The sequence below is a fragment of the Chrysoperla carnea genome, chromosome 3, assembly GCF_905475395.1.
Source record: "Chrysoperla carnea chromosome 3, inChrCarn1.1, whole genome shotgun sequence".
In the NCBI taxonomy this organism is placed as follows: Eukaryota; Metazoa; Arthropoda; class Insecta; order Neuroptera; family Chrysopidae; genus Chrysoperla; species Chrysoperla carnea.
The window spans coordinates 75,438,001-75,460,686 of NC_058339.1; the positions used below are offsets into that span (position 1 = coordinate 75,438,001).

Sequence of the window (22,686 nt, forward strand, 5' to 3'; positions counted from 1 at the left end):
TATAAAGATGTCTTTTGTTAATTTTTACAAAACACAAAATGGATTAGATAAACAAACTTCAATTTGAACAATGTCTTCAAGAAATAAACAACAACATTCTCAGCATTTTGTTAAAATATATCCCCTTAAGGACCCACAATAAAAATATTTAGCTAGATTATAAAATTATTAATTAGCTAGACCGGTTTCGATTGCTTTGGCAATCCTCTTCAGTAGCATTAAACCTCTTAAAATTAAAAGTCTTAAAATTAAAAAAATATTTACAAATCCGAAAAAAGAACCGCATCAATCTGAAACAAATAATAATAAAATATTACCCTTAAAATAAAATTATTTACCCGATTATAATAATAATAAATCTTTATGTTACACCCTCTGAAATAATGTAACTGCCTGCTTTCACCTAAAACACAATAAAATATTAAGTTTTAATCCTAAGATAGGATTATCGTTATGAAAATATCAGAAAACTAAGGGATTAAGCCTGAAAATAAAATGTAAGATAAGAAACGTTGTAAATATAAAATAAAAAACACAGAAATAAAAATAAAAATAAAGAGAAAATTAGATTACCAACAAATTAAAAATTTTAATCCTCGGTATACCTAAAACAGAATAAATAATTAGAATTTAGAAAAACCTGCAATAAACCAAAATAAAATTTAACGAAAATAAGCAAATTAAAAACAAAAATTAAAAAATAAAAATAGAATTAATTAAAGAACAATAGAATAAGTATTACCAAATGAAGTAAAATGGTGTACCTAAAACAGAAGAAATTATTAATTAGCGTACCTAAAACAGAAGAAATTATTAATTAGTGTACCTAAAACAGAAGAAATTATTAATTAGCGTACCTAAAACAGAAGAAATTATTAATTAGTGTACCTAAAACAGAAGAAATTATTAGTTAGTGTACCTAAAACAGAAGAAGTTATTAGTTAGTGTACCTAAAACAGAATAAAATATAAAATAAATAAAAAATGAAAGTGAGCAAAATTATAAAAATACAAGAAAATACGTTGAAAAAATAAAAAATTTACCAAATGACAAACTGAAACAAACAAAAAATCAAATTAAGTAAAAATGATAAGCAAAAATAAAAAATAAAAATTAAATCAAAAAATAATAATAGGAAAGATAAATAAAAAAGATGAAAAATAGCATAAAATATCGATTCTCGAGACAACACAAATGAAACAGGTAACTAAAAGAAACCCTGCCCAAATTGTGTTGTTTTTCGATCACCATTCAAATAAAACAGGTAAAAAGTGTACACCACAAGTATAATTAAGCAATAAACTTAATCGTCACATGTACTCTAGTTAACTGTTAAAAATTTGGTGATTTTCGCTTGTCTTATATGCTTCGTTCGTTGAGGTACCGGCCCTTGATTGGTTCTTTTATTTGAATCCAATGGCTGGCCGACCTTTGTTGATTGGCTGGCATCTACACATAGGCTGTACAGGTCAGAGAATGGTACTGGACCTTTGTCGCTATTCAAAGCGTTCTTTCCCATTCTGTTGATGTACAAACTTTCGTAGGCATCAAGTTTCGATGGAATGTTGACTAATTTTAACAACTTTATCTCACCGATCTGATGTCCCGTTTCCATGGCGTGTGATGCCACTGATGACTTTTCCTTCCTTTTATTGTTGAAATGCGCTATATGCTCTTTGTAGCGTACGCTAAGGGAACGGGCTGTTTGGCCAATATAACCTTTCGAGCAATCTGTGCAATCAACTTTATATATACCTGACTTTTTGTTGTTTGGAATACGATCCTTCGTATTACATAACATTGACCTCAATTTCCCTTTCGATGTATATGCCACTTGTAGGTTTGTGTTATATTTTTGCATGGCCTCCGATACTTGGCTGGTTTTTTTGCCATAAAAGGTCAATGATGTTCTTAGGACTGGTTCTTCCGTTGACAATGTTGTTGTTTCTTTAAGGGACTTCCGCCATTTCGCCTTTTTCAATAATTGGTCAATTACGTTGGTTGAATATCCGTTGAGTACCGCCACATTTTTTATGTAATCCAATTCCTTCTTATAGTTTGTTGTTGATAATGGGTATGTTGTTAACCTGTGAACAAGAAAATTAAAAGCGGCCATTTTGTGGCTCCAATGAGAAAAGGAGTCCTTTGGAATAAACCTATCTACATTTGTCGGTTTCCTGTAAATGTTGAACGCCAACTTATCGCTATCTCTGGATATTTCGAGATCCAGAAATGGTAATTTTTCATCCTGCTCCTCTTCAACGGTGAACTTGATGCTGGGTTCCGCTTTATTCAAAAATTCCAAAAAATCGTGTACGCTCGTTTTCTTAGTATCTATAATTGTAAATATGTCATCTACATAACGATACCAATGTTGTGGGAAATACTCCGCTGCTTGTTTTAAATTCCTTTCCAATCTTGACATGAATATGTTTGCTAAAAAAGGGCTCAATGGGTTGCCCATACTGGTTCCATGTACCTGCTTATAAAATTTTTCATTAAATTGGAAATAAGTTTGTTCCATGCATAATCTGGTTAATTGGAGATATTCTCCTCTTTCCAGTTCAGGCACATTGTTCTCCGTCAACCATTCCTCCAGGTGGTCCAACGCTTTATTAATTGGCACACTAGGAAAAAGGGCCGTTACGTCAAAAGATACAAACTTATCCCCATCTACTAAATTTACACCCTTAAGTTTTTCTATGAGTTCCATAGAATTCAAGACACTATCACCTGTCGGCTTGTTGAATTTATTAAATTCTGACACAAGCCATTTCGCGATCTTGTATGTTGGTGAGTTGATCCCGGATACAATGGGCCGCATACCATCTCCTTCCTTGTGAATTTTCGGCAATCCGTACAATCTAGAAGTTAGTGGGTTTGATGATTGTAACTTCAAACGATCTCTGCTTCCAATCAGCGCCTGACATTGTTTGATCACCTCTTTTACCTCTTTGATATTCTTTTGGAGTGGATCCTTCTCGACACGTTCATATGGTCCTTCCCGTAATAGTTTTTCCATCCGTCGAATGTAATCTTCTTTATCTAAAACAACAACAGCATTACCTTTATCTGCCTTGGTGATCGTGACTTCACCCACTCCAAAAGAATATCAAAGAGGTAAAAGAGGTGATCAAACAATGTCAGGCGCTGATTGGAAGCAGAGATCGTTTGAAGTTACAATCATCAAACCCACTAACTTCTAGATTGTACGGATTGCCGAAAATTCACAAGGAAGGAGATGGTATGCGGCCCATTGTATCCGGGATCAACTCACCAACATACAAGATCGCGAAATGGCTTGTGTCAGAATTTAATAAATTCAACAAGCCGACAGGTGATAGTGTCTTGAATTCTATGGAACTCATAGAAAAACTTAAGGGTGTAAATTTAGTAGATGGGGATAAGTTTGTATCTTTTGACGTAACGGCCCTTTTTCCTAGTGTGCCAATTAATAAAGCGTTGGACCACCTGGAGGAATGGTTGACGGAGAACAATGTGCCTGAACTGGAAAGAGGAGAATATCTCCAATTAACCAGATTATGCATGGAACAAACTTATTTCCAATTTAATGAAAAATTTTATAAGCAGGTACATGGAACCAGTATGGGCAACCCATTGAGCCCTTTTTTAGCAAACATATTCATGTCAAGATTGGAAAGGAATTTAAAACAAGCAGCGGAGTATTTCCCACAACATTGGTATCGTTATGTAGATGACATATTTACAATTATAGATACTAAGAAAACGAGCGTACACGATTTTTTGGAATTTTTGAATAAAGCGGAACCCAGCATCAAGTTCACCGTTGAAGAGGAGCAGGATGAAAAATTACCATTTCTGGATCTCGAAATATCCAGAGATAGCGATAAGTTGGCGTTCAACATTTACAGGAAACCGACAAATGTAGATAGGTTTATTCCAAAGGACTCCTTTTCTCATTGGAGCCACAAAATGGCCGCTTTTAATTTTCTTGTTCACAGGTTAACAACATACCCATTATCAACAACAAACTATAAGAAGGAATTGGATTACATAAAAAATGTGGCGGTACTCAACGGATATTCAACCAACGTAATTGACCAATTATTGAAAAAGGCGAAATGGCGGAAGTCCCTTAAAGAAACAACAACATTGTCAACGGAAGAACCAGTCCTAAGAACATCATTGACCTTTTATGGCAAAAAAACCAGCCAAGTATCGGAGGCCATGCAAAAATATAACACAAACCTACAAGTGGCATATACATCGAAAGGGAAATTGAGGTCAATGTTATGTAATACGAAGGATCGTATTCCAAACAACAAAAAGTCAGGTATATATAAAGTTGATTGCACAGATTGCTCGAAAGGTTATATTGGCCAAACAGCCCGTTCCCTTAGCGTACGCTACAAAGAGCATATAGCGCATTTCAACAATAAAAGGAAGGAAAAGTCATCAGTGGCATCACACGCCATGGAAACGGGACATCAGATCGGTGAGATAAAGTTGTTAAAATTAGTCAACATTCCATCGAAACTTGATGCCTACGAAAGTTTGTACATCAACAGAATGGGAAAGAACGCTTTGAATAGCGACAAAGGTCCAGTACCATTCTCTGACCTGTACAGCCTATGTGTAGATGCCAGCCAATCAACAAAGGTCGGCCAGCCATTGGATTCAAATAAAAGAACCAATCAAGGGCCGGTACCTCAACGAACGAAGCATATAAGACAAGCGAAAATCACCAAATTTTTAACAGTTAACTAGAGTACATGTGACGATTAAGTTTATTGCTTAATTATACTTGTGGTGTACACTTTTTACCTGTTTTATTTGAATGGTGATCGAAAAACAACACAATTTGGGCAGGGTTTCTTTTAGTTACCTGTTTCATTTGTGTTGTCTCGAGAATCGATATTTTATGCTATTTTTCATCTTTTTTATTTATCTTTCCTATTATTATTTTTTGATTTAATTTTTATTTTTTATTTTTGCTTATCATTTTTACTTAATTTGATTTTTTGTTTGTTTCAGTTTGTCATTTGGTAAATTTTTTATTTTTTCAACGTATTTTCTTGTATTTTTATAATTTTGCTCACTTTCATTTTTTATTTATTTTATATTTTATTCTGTTTTAGGTACACTAACTAATAACTTCTTCTGTTTTAGGTACACTAACTAATAATTTCTTCTGTTTTAGGTACACTAATTAATAATTTCTTCTGTTTTAGGTACGCTAATTAATAATTTCTTCTGTTTTAGGTACACTAATTAATAATTTCTTCTGTTTTAGGTACGCTAATTAATAATTTCTTCTGTTTTAGGTACACCATTTTACTTCATTTGGTAATACTTATTCTATTGTTCTTTAATTAATTCTATTTTTATTTTTTAATTTTTGTTTTTAATTTGCTTATTTTCGTTAAATTTTATTTTGGTTTATTGCAGGTTTTTCTAAATTCTAATTATTTATTCTGTTTTAGGTATACCGAGGATTAAAATTTTTAATTTGTTGGTAATCTAATTTTCTCTTTATTTTTATTTTTATTTCTGTGTTTTTTATTTTATATTTACAACGTTTCTTATCTTACATTTTATTTTCAGGCTTAATCCCTTAGTTTTCTGATATTTTCATAACGATAATCCTATCTTAGGATTAAAACTTAATATTTTATTGTGTTTTAGGTGAAAGCAGGCAGTTACATTATTTCAGAGGGTGTAACATAAAGATTTATTATTATTATAATCGGGTAAATAATTTTATTTTAAGGGTAATATTTTATTATTATTTGTTTCAGATTGATGCGGTTCTTTTTTCGGATTTGTAAATATTTTTTTAATTTTAAGACTTTTAATTTTAAGAGGTTTAATGCTACTGAAGAGGATTGCCAAAGCAATCGAAACCGGTCTAGCTAATTAATAATTTTATAATCTAGCTAAATATTTTTATTGTGGGTCCTTAAGGGGATATATTTTAACAAAATGCATAATACAGCCCACAGAAATGCTCATCTTAATTTGAATAACATTCTCAGATTAAACAATTGTTGAATATTAAATTTTTACATATTTTCATTGCATTATGTTTATTGGTAAGTAGAATTTTTTTATAAATAATTTTTTTAAGGGGGCAAAGGGCCTTAGATTTCGAAGAAAATAATCAAAATACAGAGTGGTTTTTTTAAGTTGGTATTTGCTTGAAACTCGATAAATAAAGTCAAACAAAAGTAAAGTACAAACGAAAAAAGTTAGTTTCAAAGGCACACATCTCATATCGACATCGAATTCGAAGTTTTCAGGTTCAATTTAAACCTCAGTCTGTTTTATCACTGTCAAACATTAGATGAACACTTTAAGTTGTTCTCTATAAATACGCAAACATTTTTTTGTAGACCGAATAGTTTAGACAGTAGGAAATTGATAGCTAAAATCTAATTTTTTGTGAGATTGTTCGTTCATTTAAAAAAAAAGAAGATCTTTATAGAAAAACAAGCCCCTTTTATTGGAACTGTAAGTTTTGCGGAAAAATATTTCGAATTAAAAATGTTACTTTTTTAATCAATAACAACCTTCTAATTTAATGTGTTCATCTATCGATAACCAGGTATGGAGTAGAGTGACCTTTTCATTGAGCTTGAAAACCTAGGTCGAGTTTAATAGCTCTGTAAGATGTGCGCCTACACACCCAAAATTTCTTGCTTGAACCATTTTTATCGATAAAACTTATTCTTCGAGTTTCAACCAAATGTCAACTTAAAAAAAAAAACCCTATATACATTTAGAAGCCGGTAAAATTTTTTACAGTACTTCGGGGCGGTATTTAGATGTCGAAATCTTTTTCGTCTTCTCCATCGGTTGATCGCCACTGGTTTCCATGAAGTTTATATGCAATACATTAGATTATAAAACTATGCACAAAATTTCATTTAAAATCACAGCTATAACTTACATTTCATGTAGGTAGGTAGAAATGCATGCTGCAAGAAATTCTACGTGTTTTGAAACGTTAACAAGGAATTACACATAGACTAATTGAATAATTTATGTTTCAGTTTGTAAATATTGCAATAATAATCGTTTGCGGATTTACAAGAATTACATTAGATGATTATACGGAATTTCTAAAAGTTTATTTGGGTATTCCATTACATGTAATTTTTTTAAATGCCATCATTGGAATTGTTATAACATTTTTTGGTATAATTGGCAATATTTATAACAGTATACTTTTATCGATAATCGTAAGTAATTTTGCGTTTCTTAAGTTTGATTTCTGTCATTTGACAGTGCTCGCCATTTTTCTTTCAAATGCTTTTATCACGAGCGTCTCGTGGCAGGATAGACTAGGCTGCCGATACCAATTGTCGCAACGCAAATGTTACTAGATTTAAATTTATTATTATTTAATTTTACTGCACATTACTCAATTCACTGTACTTATATAATATCTTTGGACAAAGAAAATAGCAGGTGAATATCGTTTACAATAATATCTCCGTTTTCTGTAACAGTGTCCCAAGGGCTAAAAGCTTTAAAACCCAATAAACTCCTCTATGGTCGATAAACTCAACCTAACCAACTCGTTATTTCAACAAGAGTTACATTTATCAGATTAATGCCGCCATTATTAATCCTTCTCATATGTCTTAAAAATATAAGTTTACTTTTTGAAAATAAATATTTATCGCAGAAAGTTAATTTAATTCAACTTTTTTAGCATTTTGCTCTATTATGTATATTAATAATAAGTGAGATAGCTTTAGTATTTAACTATAAACATTTATATTGGAAAGAATCAACTACGCCAGAAATATCGAGTTCAATTATGCATCATATAGAAAGTTATGTATCTTCAAATTATTCGAAATATCAAGTTGATCAACTACAAACAAGTGTAAGTAATTTCAACTGTCATAAAAGTTGTGAAATCATCAACAGTTCAATACCCAATGTCCAACTTGCTTGCAATATTTACATTTTTTTTTTAGTTACAATGTTGTGGATGTACAGATGTGACAGATTTTAATATTGTTATTGATTATATTCCAAAATCATGTTGCCCAAAAGCTACGACTCATCCAGATCGATGTGATCCTTTAATTGATTTTTCTTACATATTTGTTGATGGTTGTTTAAATGTTCTGAGTGATGTTGGCGATTATGAAAAATGGGTTATAATTTATTTACTATTGGGGCTAGCAGTGACACAGGTAAAAATAAAATGATATAAATGGTAGTGAAATTATAGAAATTGAATAAATTACCTTAACAAAACTTTCTATCTAAACTTTTTTTAAAATTGGTAATACCATCGAATAGTAATTTCTCAAAAAATATTTAATAATTGAATTTTCGAGACAGTTAATAAAACGGTAACAGTAATAAAATGATATAATTTATTAACTTAATATTACATAAATCTTTTTTTATACTGTAAATAAAATTTTAAAACTAAACTAAAAGTTTTTGTACTATGAAGGTTTAAAATCTGTCATTTTGAACCATAATGTCTGTGCTGTACGTATGATAATTATTTAAATGAAATTCTACCTATTTAGAATTTTTTCTAGGTAAACACAAACGGGTGTATTTAACAGTTAAAATCACTTTTATGCTATATAACAATCAAGAATTTTAAACATGGTCGCAGCGTTGTCATCTGTACCAACTTTTAGGAAGGTCTACCAACTTTGAGTTACTCAAAGTAACTAGATCTATGATTAGATCTACCAACTTTTAAGCAGAATATGTACTAACTTTTAATCATATCTACCACCTAGAAAGATTTTGGGTTGGCAACGCTGCATGACCGTTTTATATAACTAATTTGTTTCTAAACTCATCAAAGTGCTTTCTTCTGCTAAACACAATTTTATTATAAGAATATTACAAAATATTTTGTATAATGTAGTTATACTAATATGAAATAACCTATAAATGGCCATTTTATTTTTCAAAATTAAATTAGGTACACAAGAGATATTCAACGAATATTTCAATCAGTTCTTTTCACGTCTCGACAGGTGACTTCTTTCTGATTTTACTAGAGGAAAAATCACAGAGAATTTTCATCGTTATCACGAATGACTAATCAAAATAACATATTTAACCTCGAGTGTACCAAATCCTGTTTTGAGACTTAGTTAATATCAATTTTTTCCTTAACTCTAAAACATATTTCTTCGTTTTTTTTTTTAATGTTTTATAAAAAGATTATTAAATAAATATTTTCAAATAAACCTCTAATTTTTTTTTTCTTTTTTCTTAGATTCTATTTATTCTAGCATCATGGACTCTTATAATGAAGCTTCCAACGAAACATAGTAATTCCAACCATAAAAAGCCACACACGAAAGCAATAAAATGAGATTTCTTTTTTAAAGTTATAACCAGCTGCGAACGTTAGATCACACTTCTAATTTTCTTAAATAAAAATAAAATCAGTGACATTTATTGAAAAAAAGTTAACTAAGACAGTATCTGCCATCTGTGATATAGGAAGAAATATCAAAATAGGAGGTGTGATATAACATTCTCTAACCTATTTATTTATTTTTTTGTTTTTATAAATAAACATTAAAACAAAAACTTAAAGTTTATTTTTCTTCTTCATCCTTTTTAATCGACGAAGCCAGCCAACATGCTAAAATAATTCCAATTATCTGAAAAAATAACATTGCGGTATACAAATGCATCATAAGTAAAGTCATTGAATGATTTTTGCAACGGAATACCTCAACAAATGCAATTCCAATTCCAACGCCTATTAAAACATTTGCGGCTCCATTGACTTTCATTTCCAACTTCTCAAAACAACCATTTTGATACACATAATCAGCTGTTACAATGGCTGTACGACATACCGCATCGGATATTGGATCTTCACCTTCGTTTACTGGGTGGCAGCAACTTTTTGGTAATAAACGCTCTGGGCTTTCATTGTACCAATCGATTGGGCCATCAATTCCACAGCATTTTAACTAGAAATCGAAAAAAAAATTCTGAACATTTTGCCTAAATAAGACCTATAACCAAAGTCATATAATATATACAAGTCAATTAGTTTCTAACCAAACCATGGCCGGATGGGTCTCTTAATGAAAATGTTTTAGTTACATTATTAAACCCTAAACAGCGCCACATATGTTGAATCCAAATAGCGGTATTAGTAGAAAAGTTAAAATAAATAAACAAGTTTTAATTTTACATAAATTCTATTTATTTTCATTAAATTAATAAATAATTTTAATTAATTGAAAATAATATTTGTTGAAATAAAAATTAATAATTAATAAATAAATTAATAATAATAATATGACAGTGGTTTGGATTCGATGTACTAACGCGTACATCAATAAGGGAACATGTTCCTAATGCATAGACTTGTATATGACTTGCCCATAACATATATATGTAAAATGCACAAATGTTATTTCAGGAATGTAATACATATTGCCTAAACTGTTTAAAAAATGAACTTACTTTTGATTGAACATTTTCCCATGCCAAACGGTCATTATCGTTACTGGAATAACTTTTCATAGAACCTTTAAGCGCTGATTTTAATGTCATTTGGAAATCACTCTTAAAGCATGCGGCTGCAATACCAGCAGCTAATTCCATAATGAAAATTACTAATAAGCAAACAGCAAACTGTAAAAAAAAGAAAATTTTTCAAAGAAATCAGTTTTTCTTTGGATTAAAAAATTAAAAATAATGGACTAATCGGACAAAACTACTAAAGTTTATTATAGCCATAATTTGCATTTTAGATTGATTGTATAGATAATTTGTAATAATTCCAGTGATTCTAAAACATGTGTTTTTAATTTGTTATACTATAGGGTAAAAAGTAGTACCTTAAGACTTTACTTTAAAGCTTATGTAGTTTCTTGGTAGAGATATTTGTATTCGAATGAGAGTATTTTATGATAATGAAATCTCTTTACAAAAAGAGTAAAAATTTTGATTTTTTTTAATGTTTTATAAATCATTCTCAACGTAATAACGTAAAATTTTGAGGAAGTAAAGGATAGGTAAAAGAAGTATAAGTAGGAAAAAGTAAAATTTTTTAAAATCCAGACGATAGAGTGATTATAAAGATTTCTACCAAATTTGAAAGGAATCATTCGAGTAGAACTTGAGATATTATGTCAACCACTTCGAAAAATGTTATTTCCAGAAAAATGCGTTTAAAGTTTGAGAGACAATTCCGACAAAGTAACTCGGATAATGTCTTACAAAGCTATTTATGCTAACCTAACTGTTTTGCTTTCTTTTGAAGCAACTGAATTTATGATCGCAGTATAGAGCGATCAATTTGTACTTCGTTACAAGAAAATATCCGCTGTATCCCGAAAATAATTCAAATTTTGAAAAATCCGTTTATGAACATATTCTTAAGGGTCTATTCTTGAAAAATATGCAAAAAAAAAAAAACGATTTCTTCAAATTTCTAAACCAGAATACTGCCTTAATTCTTGAAAAGTATACATAGTGTTGAGGAATTTTAGTGCTACGAACTTGTACAATTTACATAGTGATATTTTAATGTATGACCTTAGAAGAAAACATAAATTTTTATCCTAGATATTACACCTTTTTTTACGCTATCCAATAAAAAAAAGTATGATGCCTTAATACACAAGCTATTTAATTTAACGTGAAAGTTTTATCATTTTAAATGAGTGATTCAGAGGCATTAAAAATTCGCCACTGATTAAGTATCACTGTAATACAAAATATGTAAAATCGAAGCAACAAATATAAAATAACAATTGTCTAAAAGCACGCGATAAACTAATTTTTCTATTATGTTTAATTACAAAACGAATCTATTTTGTATAAATATTTTTTATATATAACAGAGTGTTATAATAACACCCCCATATACAACCCCCCCCCCCCACCCTTTCTTACAAAATTGTTACTAATTCTCTGGTGAATTTGTATGTATAGGTATAATATAAATAATTATTTTTGACAATGATAATCAAAGCTTGCATAGCCTATTATATATGTAATATAGGTATTCATTACATTTTGATTTTGATAATTTGAATAATAATTATTTGTAATTATTTTTAAAGAAATATAAAGCTATAAAGAACACTAAAATTTAATGTTATTTCTATATAATTTAAAAAAAAAAAAATTTTATGAAAGGTCAAGGGTGAAAATAAAATTATTAACTAATAAAATAGAAATAAAAGAATTTTAAAAATTATATTGAAATGAGTCATAGAGAAATGCGAGAAATTCTAAAATTTATGAAGAATTCCATTCCGCATATATTTCGATTTTATCAATTTTAGTAAAACGATAATTTTATTATTTGTTAATAGATGTGCTCATGCCTACAGCTTAACCATGCCAACCAGCTACACAAAAGTCGTAAATTTTAGCAAGATATGCCTTCCTACTCAGGAAACAAATGAATCCCTATAGTTTCGCAGGAACGCTTTTAAAATTTGTTAATTTACAAATTCAATTCATATTCATTGCAAATATCGAGTACTTCGAGTGAATTTTTGACGTCTTGTCCGGCAATGCACTTTCGCATTTCAAAGTTAAACTTCGTCAACGCAGAAGCACCACGAAAATGATAGGGAAAAATTGAAGAATATGGTTCAAAAAGTTGAAAATAAAATGTGTCGCAGAAACAAATCGATGTACGGTATGTATAGATTGTGATCCAGAAATAAAATTCAACTGAATTAGTCTGTACTACATTCAAGCGCTGCCTCATAATTCCATGTCGTATATTCATCGCAGATTTCCCCAACGGTTTTGGACATTTTTTTGAACTCTTCTATACAGTATGAAATAGCTTTAACAGCTAACTAGTCAAGGGAAATGCGTTTCATAAAGTTCTGCATTAACAGGACTATATCGTTGTTTTGATGATTGATATAAGCTACGTTTTAATTCTTAAAACCATGCCATAATTCCCATTCATAACATTCTTTTAAGAATTAAAAATTTCAGCTTTAGAATGAAGTAATCTTTAATTACTCTTCAGAACTTTCTTTCTCCGAACAGACCATGTTCAAACATTATTTTCAACTCCAAAATTAAATTTTTAGAATCGTTTGTCAGCTTTGAAAATGGTCTGTTCGGAGTTTTTCCAAACATTAAACTACATAATAATTTTTTTCGACGTAAAATGAAACAAAAAGCCTGAAGGAGAGTCATTTCGTTAAAAAAATTGTCACTTGTGACTTTTGCAGCACACATTTAACTGTTTAAAGGGTTGAAAGATGAATTACTTTATTTTTTAGGGAATTAGTTCAAGTTTAGCTAATGGTCTTCATGTTTTGCAAATGAAACTGCTTCTAGCGCTTGCTCTAATAGAAATTTATACTTACGGCAATCAACATATTCCTTGATTCTCGAATAGCACCTAAACATCCTAATGAAGCGACAAAGAATACAATAGCACCAGCCACAATTAAAACTATGGGTGGTGCCATAACTCGACCTTCAACAAAATGATTAAATTCTGCAATGTCACTGATTACAAAGGCACCAGCCAATATTATACCAATTCCAGATATCTAAAAAAAAAATCAAAGAAATATAATACAAAAAGAATTGTCTACCGTGACATCAAAAAAATCCTCCGTTTTTGTAAACATAGCAAACATAATATTTGTAGACCATTGTAAACAAGTCTCAATTTATTAAGTATTGCATGTAAACATTGTGTAAAAAAAGTAGAAAATTTTACAAAGCACTTTCATAACGAGAAAATAAATCGATTGGTTTTCATGTACGATGAAAAAACATAGTTTTTTTTGTCATAATAAAAATAGTTATTAATCATAATATGAGTAACAGCAAAATTCAATAAAATATAAACAATTATCATTTTATTAATATACTAGCTGTGAACTGCTCTTATTTGATACGCCACTTGGATATATTTGAAAATATTCGATTTTTTATCCCCCCTTTTTCGCTCCACCTTTCTATACCCCCTCCCCCGCGAAAGTTAAAAATAGATAAAAACAATCTTTGAAGCTGGTTGTATATCTTGTCCATATTTGAGCTTAATCGATGCACAACTTTTTAAGATTTTGAAGCACATTCTTTTCAACCCCTATTTCAACCACTTACTCTTCATAAGGATTAGGGACAGACAGACGAATCGACTTTGTTTTATACTGTGTGTTGATACCGTGGTTAAAATAGCCCGGCTCGTTGAGCAAGTGCGGTGAATGTACATTTTTTGCGGTAAAGGATAGTTCAAAGTCCCTTGGTCATAATAAACACAGTTTACACAGTTTTGGGGCCTCTTGGGGGGGGGGGGCAATGGGGGGGGGGGGCTCACACTAATGTTAACTATACAAAAATTAATCGGTGTTTCTTCTTTTACGATGTTTTTAGAACATTTTATTACATTTACGTCATACAAATTGCCTAGTTGACTATACACAACAGTCGGACCACCTTAATTATTAAAATTAATTAAAATTAAGATCTGTAATAATGATTATTGTTGATCCTTGTTGATCATTCAAGATTTTTTCTTCAAGATTTTGCATATTTTTATAGCATCAAAAGAATTTATCATATTTTATTTGAAATAAAAGCAATACGTAATGAGATATCACTATAGCCCGTCAGTACTCACGTTATGAGCATTTTGCTCACGCTCGATTTAAAACTTAAATAACTTTTATTTTTGCAAATGTTATATATGGTTATTTTTTAAGTAATAATGCTAAGATTCAATCGCTTAAATAAAATAAAAAATCATTTTGATATCTCATACCGTTTTGCTTTTACTTTAATTTAAAAATGTATAACTCTTATCTAATAACTCTTAATACAAATCTCGAATAACTACAGGCAGAAGATAAGAACAATTCAACATTGAATATTTACGTTCAATGTTCGAAAATACAATTTGTCAAAACATTTCAAATTTTATTTTTTAGAACTTTGAACGTTAATATCACCATAAAATTAGAGGAAAAACCATAGATGATAATTTTTACTAAATTATAAAAATTCAATTTGATTAATATAAATATAGAAATTGATTTAAATTTTAAACGAGAATTAATGGGCTTTCTGCATAAATGAAATTAGATTTATTCTATTACTCGAATGTAATATTTTGTTAATAATTTTATGTTAGGCAGCTTTTAATACACAACAGCTGAGTATATGCATACAACTTTTTCAATAGTAAATTACTGACAATGTTTGTTAAAAGTTTATAATGCAATGCTTTTGATGTTTCGAATGATTGGATGATTATTATTAATGCATATTTATTTCATAATAATAGTAATTGTTGTGCAAACTTACATCTACATCTAATTTCTTTGATGGTAAAATAATGGGGGAGGCAGCAGAATGTGCGATTTTGAAATTGATTTAAAACAAAATATCATTAACTTTTCCAAATAATGTTTTTAGCATCTTAAAATATATAATAAAGCAAGTGTGTAAGAATATTTGTGTAAGGAAAGAAGTGTGTAAGGTTTCATTTTCCAGCTAGAAGCTTTCAAAAAAATTAATGAAATGTATTTGAGTTCAAAAAATAACTCCAGTAATAGGACGTCCTATATTCTTCCAGATGATCGAGTTATTCATCACCACCTATTGTCAATTCCGATCCTTCAGAGCTTCAGCAGTTGGTAGTTAGTTATGTCCTCTTTCCTAAAATTTCTTTTTTTATGGAAAACTCGCAAGATCCAACTCATTTATAATTTTCTTAATTAACTAGTTTAAAATGTATACCATTTACTAAGAGTTCAATTTATGAAATTTTTTTTAATTTTCTTAAATGCTTTTTTATGTATTTTAAGATGGGCAAAAGAATAATTTGGAAAAGTTGACGGGTTTGTGTTTTAGAGCATTTTCCAACTAGCACTGTAAAATTGTATTAAAATTTAAGTTTGACAAAATAATTATCATTTGATAACTATTTTTATTATTTTGGAAACACTTTTTTCGACATTGTGCTAGAAAACACAACGGTTGAAAAGTAAAGACTTGAAAGAAAAATCATTTCTTTTATTTTTTAAATTTAATTTTATCTTTTTTCCAAGGAAATTCATGAATATATATTAATTACCCATGTTAGGTCGAAAAGTCTTGAGGAAACTATTTTTAAGCAAGTTTAAAGTACAGATTGAATATTTCCTACTTAATTTGATAGTACTTCGCCAACTTTTTATGAAAAAACTTTTTCTATCCTCATATAATTTTATCTATTTTTGAATTATGAAGTTATCAGATTTTTTTAAACCTCATCAACAGTGGCTAAAAATATTTCCTGCATAAATGAAATTAGACTCTGGCAACTCAAATTACTCGAATGTAATATTTTGTTAATAGTTTTTATATTAGGCAGCTTTTAATACACAACAGTTGAGTATATGCATAAAACTTTTTCAATAGTAAATTACAGGCAATGTTTGCTAGACGTTTATTATGAAATATAAAGTATTCAACAAATTTTCAACTATAAAAAATTATTTTTGAAGTAATCCTTAGAGCACTTTACTTACGTTGGGAAAATTTTGCCAATTTTTGATAAAAATTTTTCAGTATCCTATATAATTAAGTAAAAAATTTTACTTACCGCAAATAATAAATTAAAAACAAATAAAATATATTTAATAATATTCATTTCGCACGACAACATTTTGCCAAAAACTTTTCTTCCTCAAAATGCACAACTTCAAAACTACCGTGCTTAAGTTATTATTGCTTGTTTATGCTTTTGATAACTAACTAAACAATACGCGCCAAACTAACAAGTTTGATCGAACGTCATCAACAACAATACAGCTATTATTGTGCTTTGAACAAAAAGCTCTTTAGTTCAATTTTTTTTCAAATATAAATACATATTGCAATTGGTTGGTTCATTTCAAAAATCAAAACAAACAAGTTGTCATGGAAACTTGAAGCTATTGTAGAGCTTTATTTAAAAAGGAAATAATTTTTGATAAAATAAAATAAATGTATGTTTTTGTATTTTATTTACTAAAAAGCTTGTTACTATTCTGTCTTTTTCTATAAAAATTTTCCTTTGTTATTTATAAACATGAGCTAATTGTCAATTGTTGTAACGGATTGGGAAAAACTAGAAAGGTTTTTTATTACAATCTAACCTATGAACCTAAAATCATTACGAGGTCTTTGGAGTACAAATTTAATATTTAATTGTCTTATTACAATGTGTATATATATCAAAGCAAATTAAATTTACAGTTCCTAGCCTAAACTTTACTTATAATACATCCTTTTGTAATTAAAAATACATTGAGAAAAATCATTGAAATCATAACTTAAACTTATTTAGATGGATAAGCCATAAACAACGCTGTGCGAGCGTCAGGGCATTTTTGGATTAAAAGCATGATTTTTTTATATGAAGTTGGACTAAGTCCCAATATATTTTGAAAATTTTAGGTTAGTTAGCCCGATTATTTAATTAAATAAATGACTTCAAAATTATGCTTATTTAAAATTGGTCTTATCGGAAAACGGTAGATAAATGATAGGTTCTGGAAAGACACATCAGCTATTTTTCTGTAAGCTTCTATAAGCTTTCGTTTTTGTTTCAACAAGTATTATCTTATATTTTGTACTTGAATTAAAAATTAAGTTCAAATGTTGTTTTAGAGTAAATTTTTGTAATCTTAGTCGCCATCTTGCACGGTAAAATTGTAACCTAGAATATTTTTAAGTGTATTTTCAAAAACGTATAATTACACATTTTGGGCGCATTCCTAAGTTAAGGGGGGGGGGCTTAAATTCACCATCTGACCGCCATCTTGAATATCTTACTTCCGGTTGAGATTTCGGTTAGACAACCGGCATATTCGGATTCAGCAGGATCCAAATTTTCTAAAAGTTCGATTTTCTGAAATTCTTACTAGTCTATATGAGACTTATATGATTTTTAATTATTTTTTGTTTATTTCATTTTAGAAATCGGTATTTTTTTGTTAAAAAGTTTTTCATTACATTATATAAATAATTGGTATTTGGTAAAGCTCTAATTAGACTGATATTATTATTATTTTGTAAGTTCAATTTTGATGATTGTTATCAATCAAGAAAATTAAAATTTTATTTCCAATAAATATTTGTTAATGTTTATGTTCAGAGTGGAGCAGAGAAGAGTATGATTTTAAAAACGTTGTAAATCTTAAAATCCATGAAAAAGCATTTAGGAAATTGAAAATTTTAAGTAAATTACAAATTGTATTTTTGACAAAATAGTTGTCTTACTTAGAGACATAGTGTCCAAAAATTTTAAATTTTTGTATATTTATTAAGGATATTATAATACAATTACCATCAAAAGTTGATTTCGACTGGTCGTCTTTCACTCTCATTAATCTTATTAACAAGGAGAGAACTGGAGAGGTTGTCTTTTTAACAATATATATGTATTTGCTCTGAGTTAAAAAAAGAAAAACAAAATTATTAACAGTCCCAATGTTGAGATATTATAGCGCAAAATTAAATAATTTTATTGTTGTACAGAAATAACTATATTAGAGTATTGTGGTTGTAAGAGAAATAACTATAGCAAAAGATTGTAAACAACTAATAACTCATCAAGCGTTGTGTTGTGTTGGATCTTATTTTTCTGGAATTATTATTTATACTCATGTTACATTTAAATTTCTTGAACGCTTTTTATGCAATTTAACCATTGATGTATTTATAAATACAATTTACTTTAATTAAAAATGCAATTTATAATTCACTTGAAAATTCAATTTACATGTAATTTCAAGAGTGTTTATTTAACACCCTATTCAAAATCGCACACTTCTCTACCATACCCTGTATATTTTTTAAAGGCCTTGTAAATTATGAAGGTTAATAACCTATGTGACCTAATATTCATAAGGTCATATTAAAAGCCTTTAGTACAAGGTCGTTAGATTAAAGTTCAAACAAATCTAAGGAGTTTTTCGCCTAATCTAACATTAATTATTAACTAAATACTTTTAGCAAGTATGGTGAGATTCAGAGGCGCAGCTATAGGAAATCAAAGGCCCTGGTGCAAAAAAACCTGGTCTAACTAATCTCTTTATTGGATTTTCTTCAGTGAACTTCTCAACCGGCGCTGGGGTTAGCACATTATCTGAGCCACTATCAGCAGTTTTTGGGTCAGAAATACTTGTAGAAAGTTGACTTAAAAATTTGTCAATTTTGGGTAATTTTTTTTGCTATCTTCTCTTTCCTAGCGTCTTTTGCGTTAAAACGCATTACTATAATAGGTTGGCTGATAAGTCCCCGGTCTGACACATAAATGGCGTCGCTAGTATTAAATGCATATTATTTTTATATAGTACCAACCTTCAAATGATTCGTGTCAAAATTTGACGTCTGTAAGTCAATTAGTTTGTGAGATAGAGCGTCTTTTGTGAAGCAACTTTTGTTATTGTGAAAAAAATGGAAAAAAAGGAATTTCGTGTTTTGATAAAATACTGTTTTCTGAAGGGAAAAAATACAGTGGAAGCAAAAACTTGGCTTGATAATGAGTTTCCGGACTCTGTATTTTTTCCCTTCAGAAAACAGTATTTTATCAAAACACGAAATTCCATTTTTTCCATTTTTTTCACAATAACAAAAGTTGCTTCACAAAAGACGCTCTATCTCACAAACTAATTGACTTACAGACGTCAAATTTTGACACGAATCATTTGAAGGTTGGTACTATATAAAAATAATATGCATTTAATACTAGCGACGCCATTTATGTGTCAGACCGGGGACTTATCAGCCAACCTGTTAAAAGATTTTTGTTGCAACAAAGTCTTAATTCATTTAATGGATTATTTTTGTAGACCGTGTGCTTATTGCCTTAACTTTCGAATCTTTCAAGTTGGCGAAACAACTCTAAACAAACAACATAATAAATTCAGGGGAATTCTAACAGATGACGAAACTTGTTGAGAACTATCCTGTATTCTTTCAAATAAGTTGCCATGATTAAAGTTGTGTTTCAACTTATTTTGCTTACATTTTGAAAGTGGAAGAATTTTTAGCTAGTTCAATACGGGGTTTGTTAGACCGTATTCCGGGGCCTCTTGAATGGAGGGCGTCGGTGCACGAAACCAACTAGTTGAAGCCCGACCCTTCGGTATTCATAAAAATAACTTAACTATAGGCTGGGAAGTTAAAAATCATCGATACTTCCTCTTAAAGGGTATATCTATTTAGCCCATAGCATGATCATAGAGTGATTTTAATTTTAATGCATTACGTAATTTTCCGATAAAACAGAAACACCTGCATGAGTTGATAGTAATACGTTTTCTTTCGATAAATTTTTAACAAGGTGACATGCATTTATAATAAAAGCCTGTAAGCAGCAGACCCCCATCACTAAATTCACATTTCTCCCTCAATTTATATATTTCTTATTAAGGTAGTACTAGTACCAACGCAATTTTAGACTTAGAGTTGAAGTTATTATTACCTTATTTTCAACTTTGATTATGAATTTTGTTATAATTTCATGAATATGTAGACGAAAAATAAGAATAAAATTTTCGAGATCTGTCTTGGATTTCGAAATATCGAAAGCTAAATAATTATAAAAAATTTGCAATTTTTCGATATTTTGAAAATTATTCCAGATATCGAAAAATTGTATTCTTACTTTTCGTTAAAAAAAATTGTACTCAACTTCAAGGCCATAAAACCTCGAATAAAGTGGTTTTCCCCTTGTGAACCCCCCCCCCCCGCAAATTGCTAAAATAATTCTTTCCAATTTTAAAACATCGATTTGACCAGTAAACATAACCTATACATTTCAGCTCATTTGAGCTAAAAGATTCCGGTGTAAATGTCCATTCTCCACCCTTTCCCGTTAACGGTCTATTTTTTCGGTGAAACTATGACTAACAAAGCAATATTATCAAAAATAACATATATTATTTTCGGTATCAATAATATTTACGTATCGATTTTCTTTAAGGTTATTTACCCGAACCATTACAACACATTTTTATTATTAAAATATAATTATTACCTACTTAGTTAGTTTTTTTTATTTTTATTTTATTGTTTTAATACCTACTCATGGTTTTTAAACTTTTATTTCAAATTAACAAAAAAAAGGTTCAATATCCCTCGAAAGTATTGATTCGCTCATTAACAGGTTAAAAACATATGGAGAATAAAGTTCATTTTATAAGAATATTACCAAATTTATTAGTATCTATAAAATAAATTAAATTTTACTTTGCTCAAGGAAATTTTACTATCCAGTAAATTTCTTATTTACGAACTCAATCTCACTTTTTACGTCCCAAACACGCTATAAAAATCTCCACCTGATATCTCTTTTCGCTTTTGAGTTAGCGTGTCCACGGGCAGACGGACGAGCAGCAACCAGAAATGCATTAATTAGGCGATTTTATGAAGACTTATAATAAAGTTTTGTTCGTAGCATCAATAATTTTAGGCGTTACAAACTTGGGGCTAAGCTTAGTACACATACCTTGATACAGTGAAACCTGGTTAAGTGAGACATCAAGGGACCTACAAATTTGTCTCACTTATAGAGGTATTCCATTTAGTCAGTGTCTCAGATATCCAGGAATAAATAAATATCTGTCTCATTTACAGAGGGTTCTATTAATAGAGGTCAGTTGCTTGACCCATGTCAGTTGAGAAGTTGCTTGGACCATGTTAGCAAACACTGTTCAAGTTCAGGATATTCTGATAAACGTACACATTTTAGTTTTCCTTCAAAACATTGATTCAGAACATCGTAGCTTCAGATTCAGAACATAACTGAAAATTTTCATTATATTGAATTATTTCATCACGTGTCTTCCTACTTTCATATGCGGATAATTAACTTCAGATTTTCAAGTACTGATAACGACTTGAGCCTTCGTTTCATCATTTTTCAAATAAACTTCCGTATGATAGTAAAGCAAAACTAAAACTATGACGATAATTCGAAGGAACAAATCCCAGATATAGAGGTTTGCTTCGTCCCACTAACAGAGGTAATTCAGTGCCAAAGTGTTGGGACCTCAGCACGAGTTCCAATTATGGAGATTTCTGACTTATCCAGGTCCCACTCATCCAAGTTTCACTGTATTACATATATACCATGCCCGTGCGCAGGAATTATCAAAGTTGAACCAGAAAATTGGATAGAATTCTAGTTGACAAAATCGAGCAAATGTTTTCATCAAAATTTTTCATTTTATTGACAAAGACACAAGCTCGATCTGACAAGCTGATTTCAAATTTGATCTACAATCTTCTTGGCTTCCGCACTTCTATTTTGTATTCATCGCAGATATCGCTCATCGTTTTGAAAATTTTTCTGAACTGTTCTCCAACGTTTCCTCTTCTTTCAAGCAAAATATGTTGTGCAGCATCAAATAGTTCGATAGTCTAGCCAAGTCCATGTGTTCTGTTTGAAGTACTCGATTCAAAGACGAGCCGTGCAGTCAAAGAATGTACCGTGATCTCAAATTATGTATGGATATCTGATTCGTCATCAGGACTATATTGTTAGTTCAAAATTTATATGAAGATATTCTCAATGAGGGGGGTTGACCCCCACCCCCCCCCCTTGGGCACGAGCCTGATATATACAGGGTATAAAAAGGCATAACAATGAATCAATAGTCCATACGGTAAAGCTGCGAGAACAACTAAACCTATATAATAAAGTGGACTACAAAA

General features: G+C 29.9%; 2 protein-coding genes across 2 annotated transcripts; one reads left to right on the plus strand and one right to left on the minus strand.

Moving 5' to 3' along the window:
• The first annotated feature begins 4,551 nt into the window (after positions 1 to 4,551).
• On the plus strand, positions 4,552 to 9,380 carry LOC123296260 (tetraspanin-6-like). Its single transcript, XM_044877722.1, has 5 exons — positions 4,552 to 4,686; positions 7,035 to 7,223; positions 7,700 to 7,876; positions 7,971 to 8,192; positions 9,251 to 9,380. The coding sequence occupies exons 1-5, from the start codon at positions 4,552 to 4,554 to the stop codon at positions 9,347 to 9,349; spliced, it is 822 nt and encodes a 273-aa protein (XP_044733657.1). The 3' UTR covers positions 9,350 to 9,380.
• Positions 9,381 to 9,461: 81 nt separating this feature from the next.
• LOC123295533 (CD151 antigen) lies at positions 9,462 to 16,785 on the minus strand. Its single transcript, XM_044876916.1, has 5 exons — positions 16,583 to 16,785; positions 13,350 to 13,538; positions 10,465 to 10,635; positions 9,717 to 9,962; positions 9,462 to 9,644 (listed from the first exon to the last, which is right to left on the minus strand). Exons 1-5 carry the CDS (start codon positions 16,643 to 16,645, stop codon positions 9,579 to 9,581), a joined length of 735 nt encoding a protein of 244 aa, XP_044732851.1. The 5' UTR covers positions 16,646 to 16,785; the 3' UTR covers positions 9,462 to 9,578.
• Between the last annotated feature and the right edge of the window lie 5,901 nt (positions 16,786 to 22,686).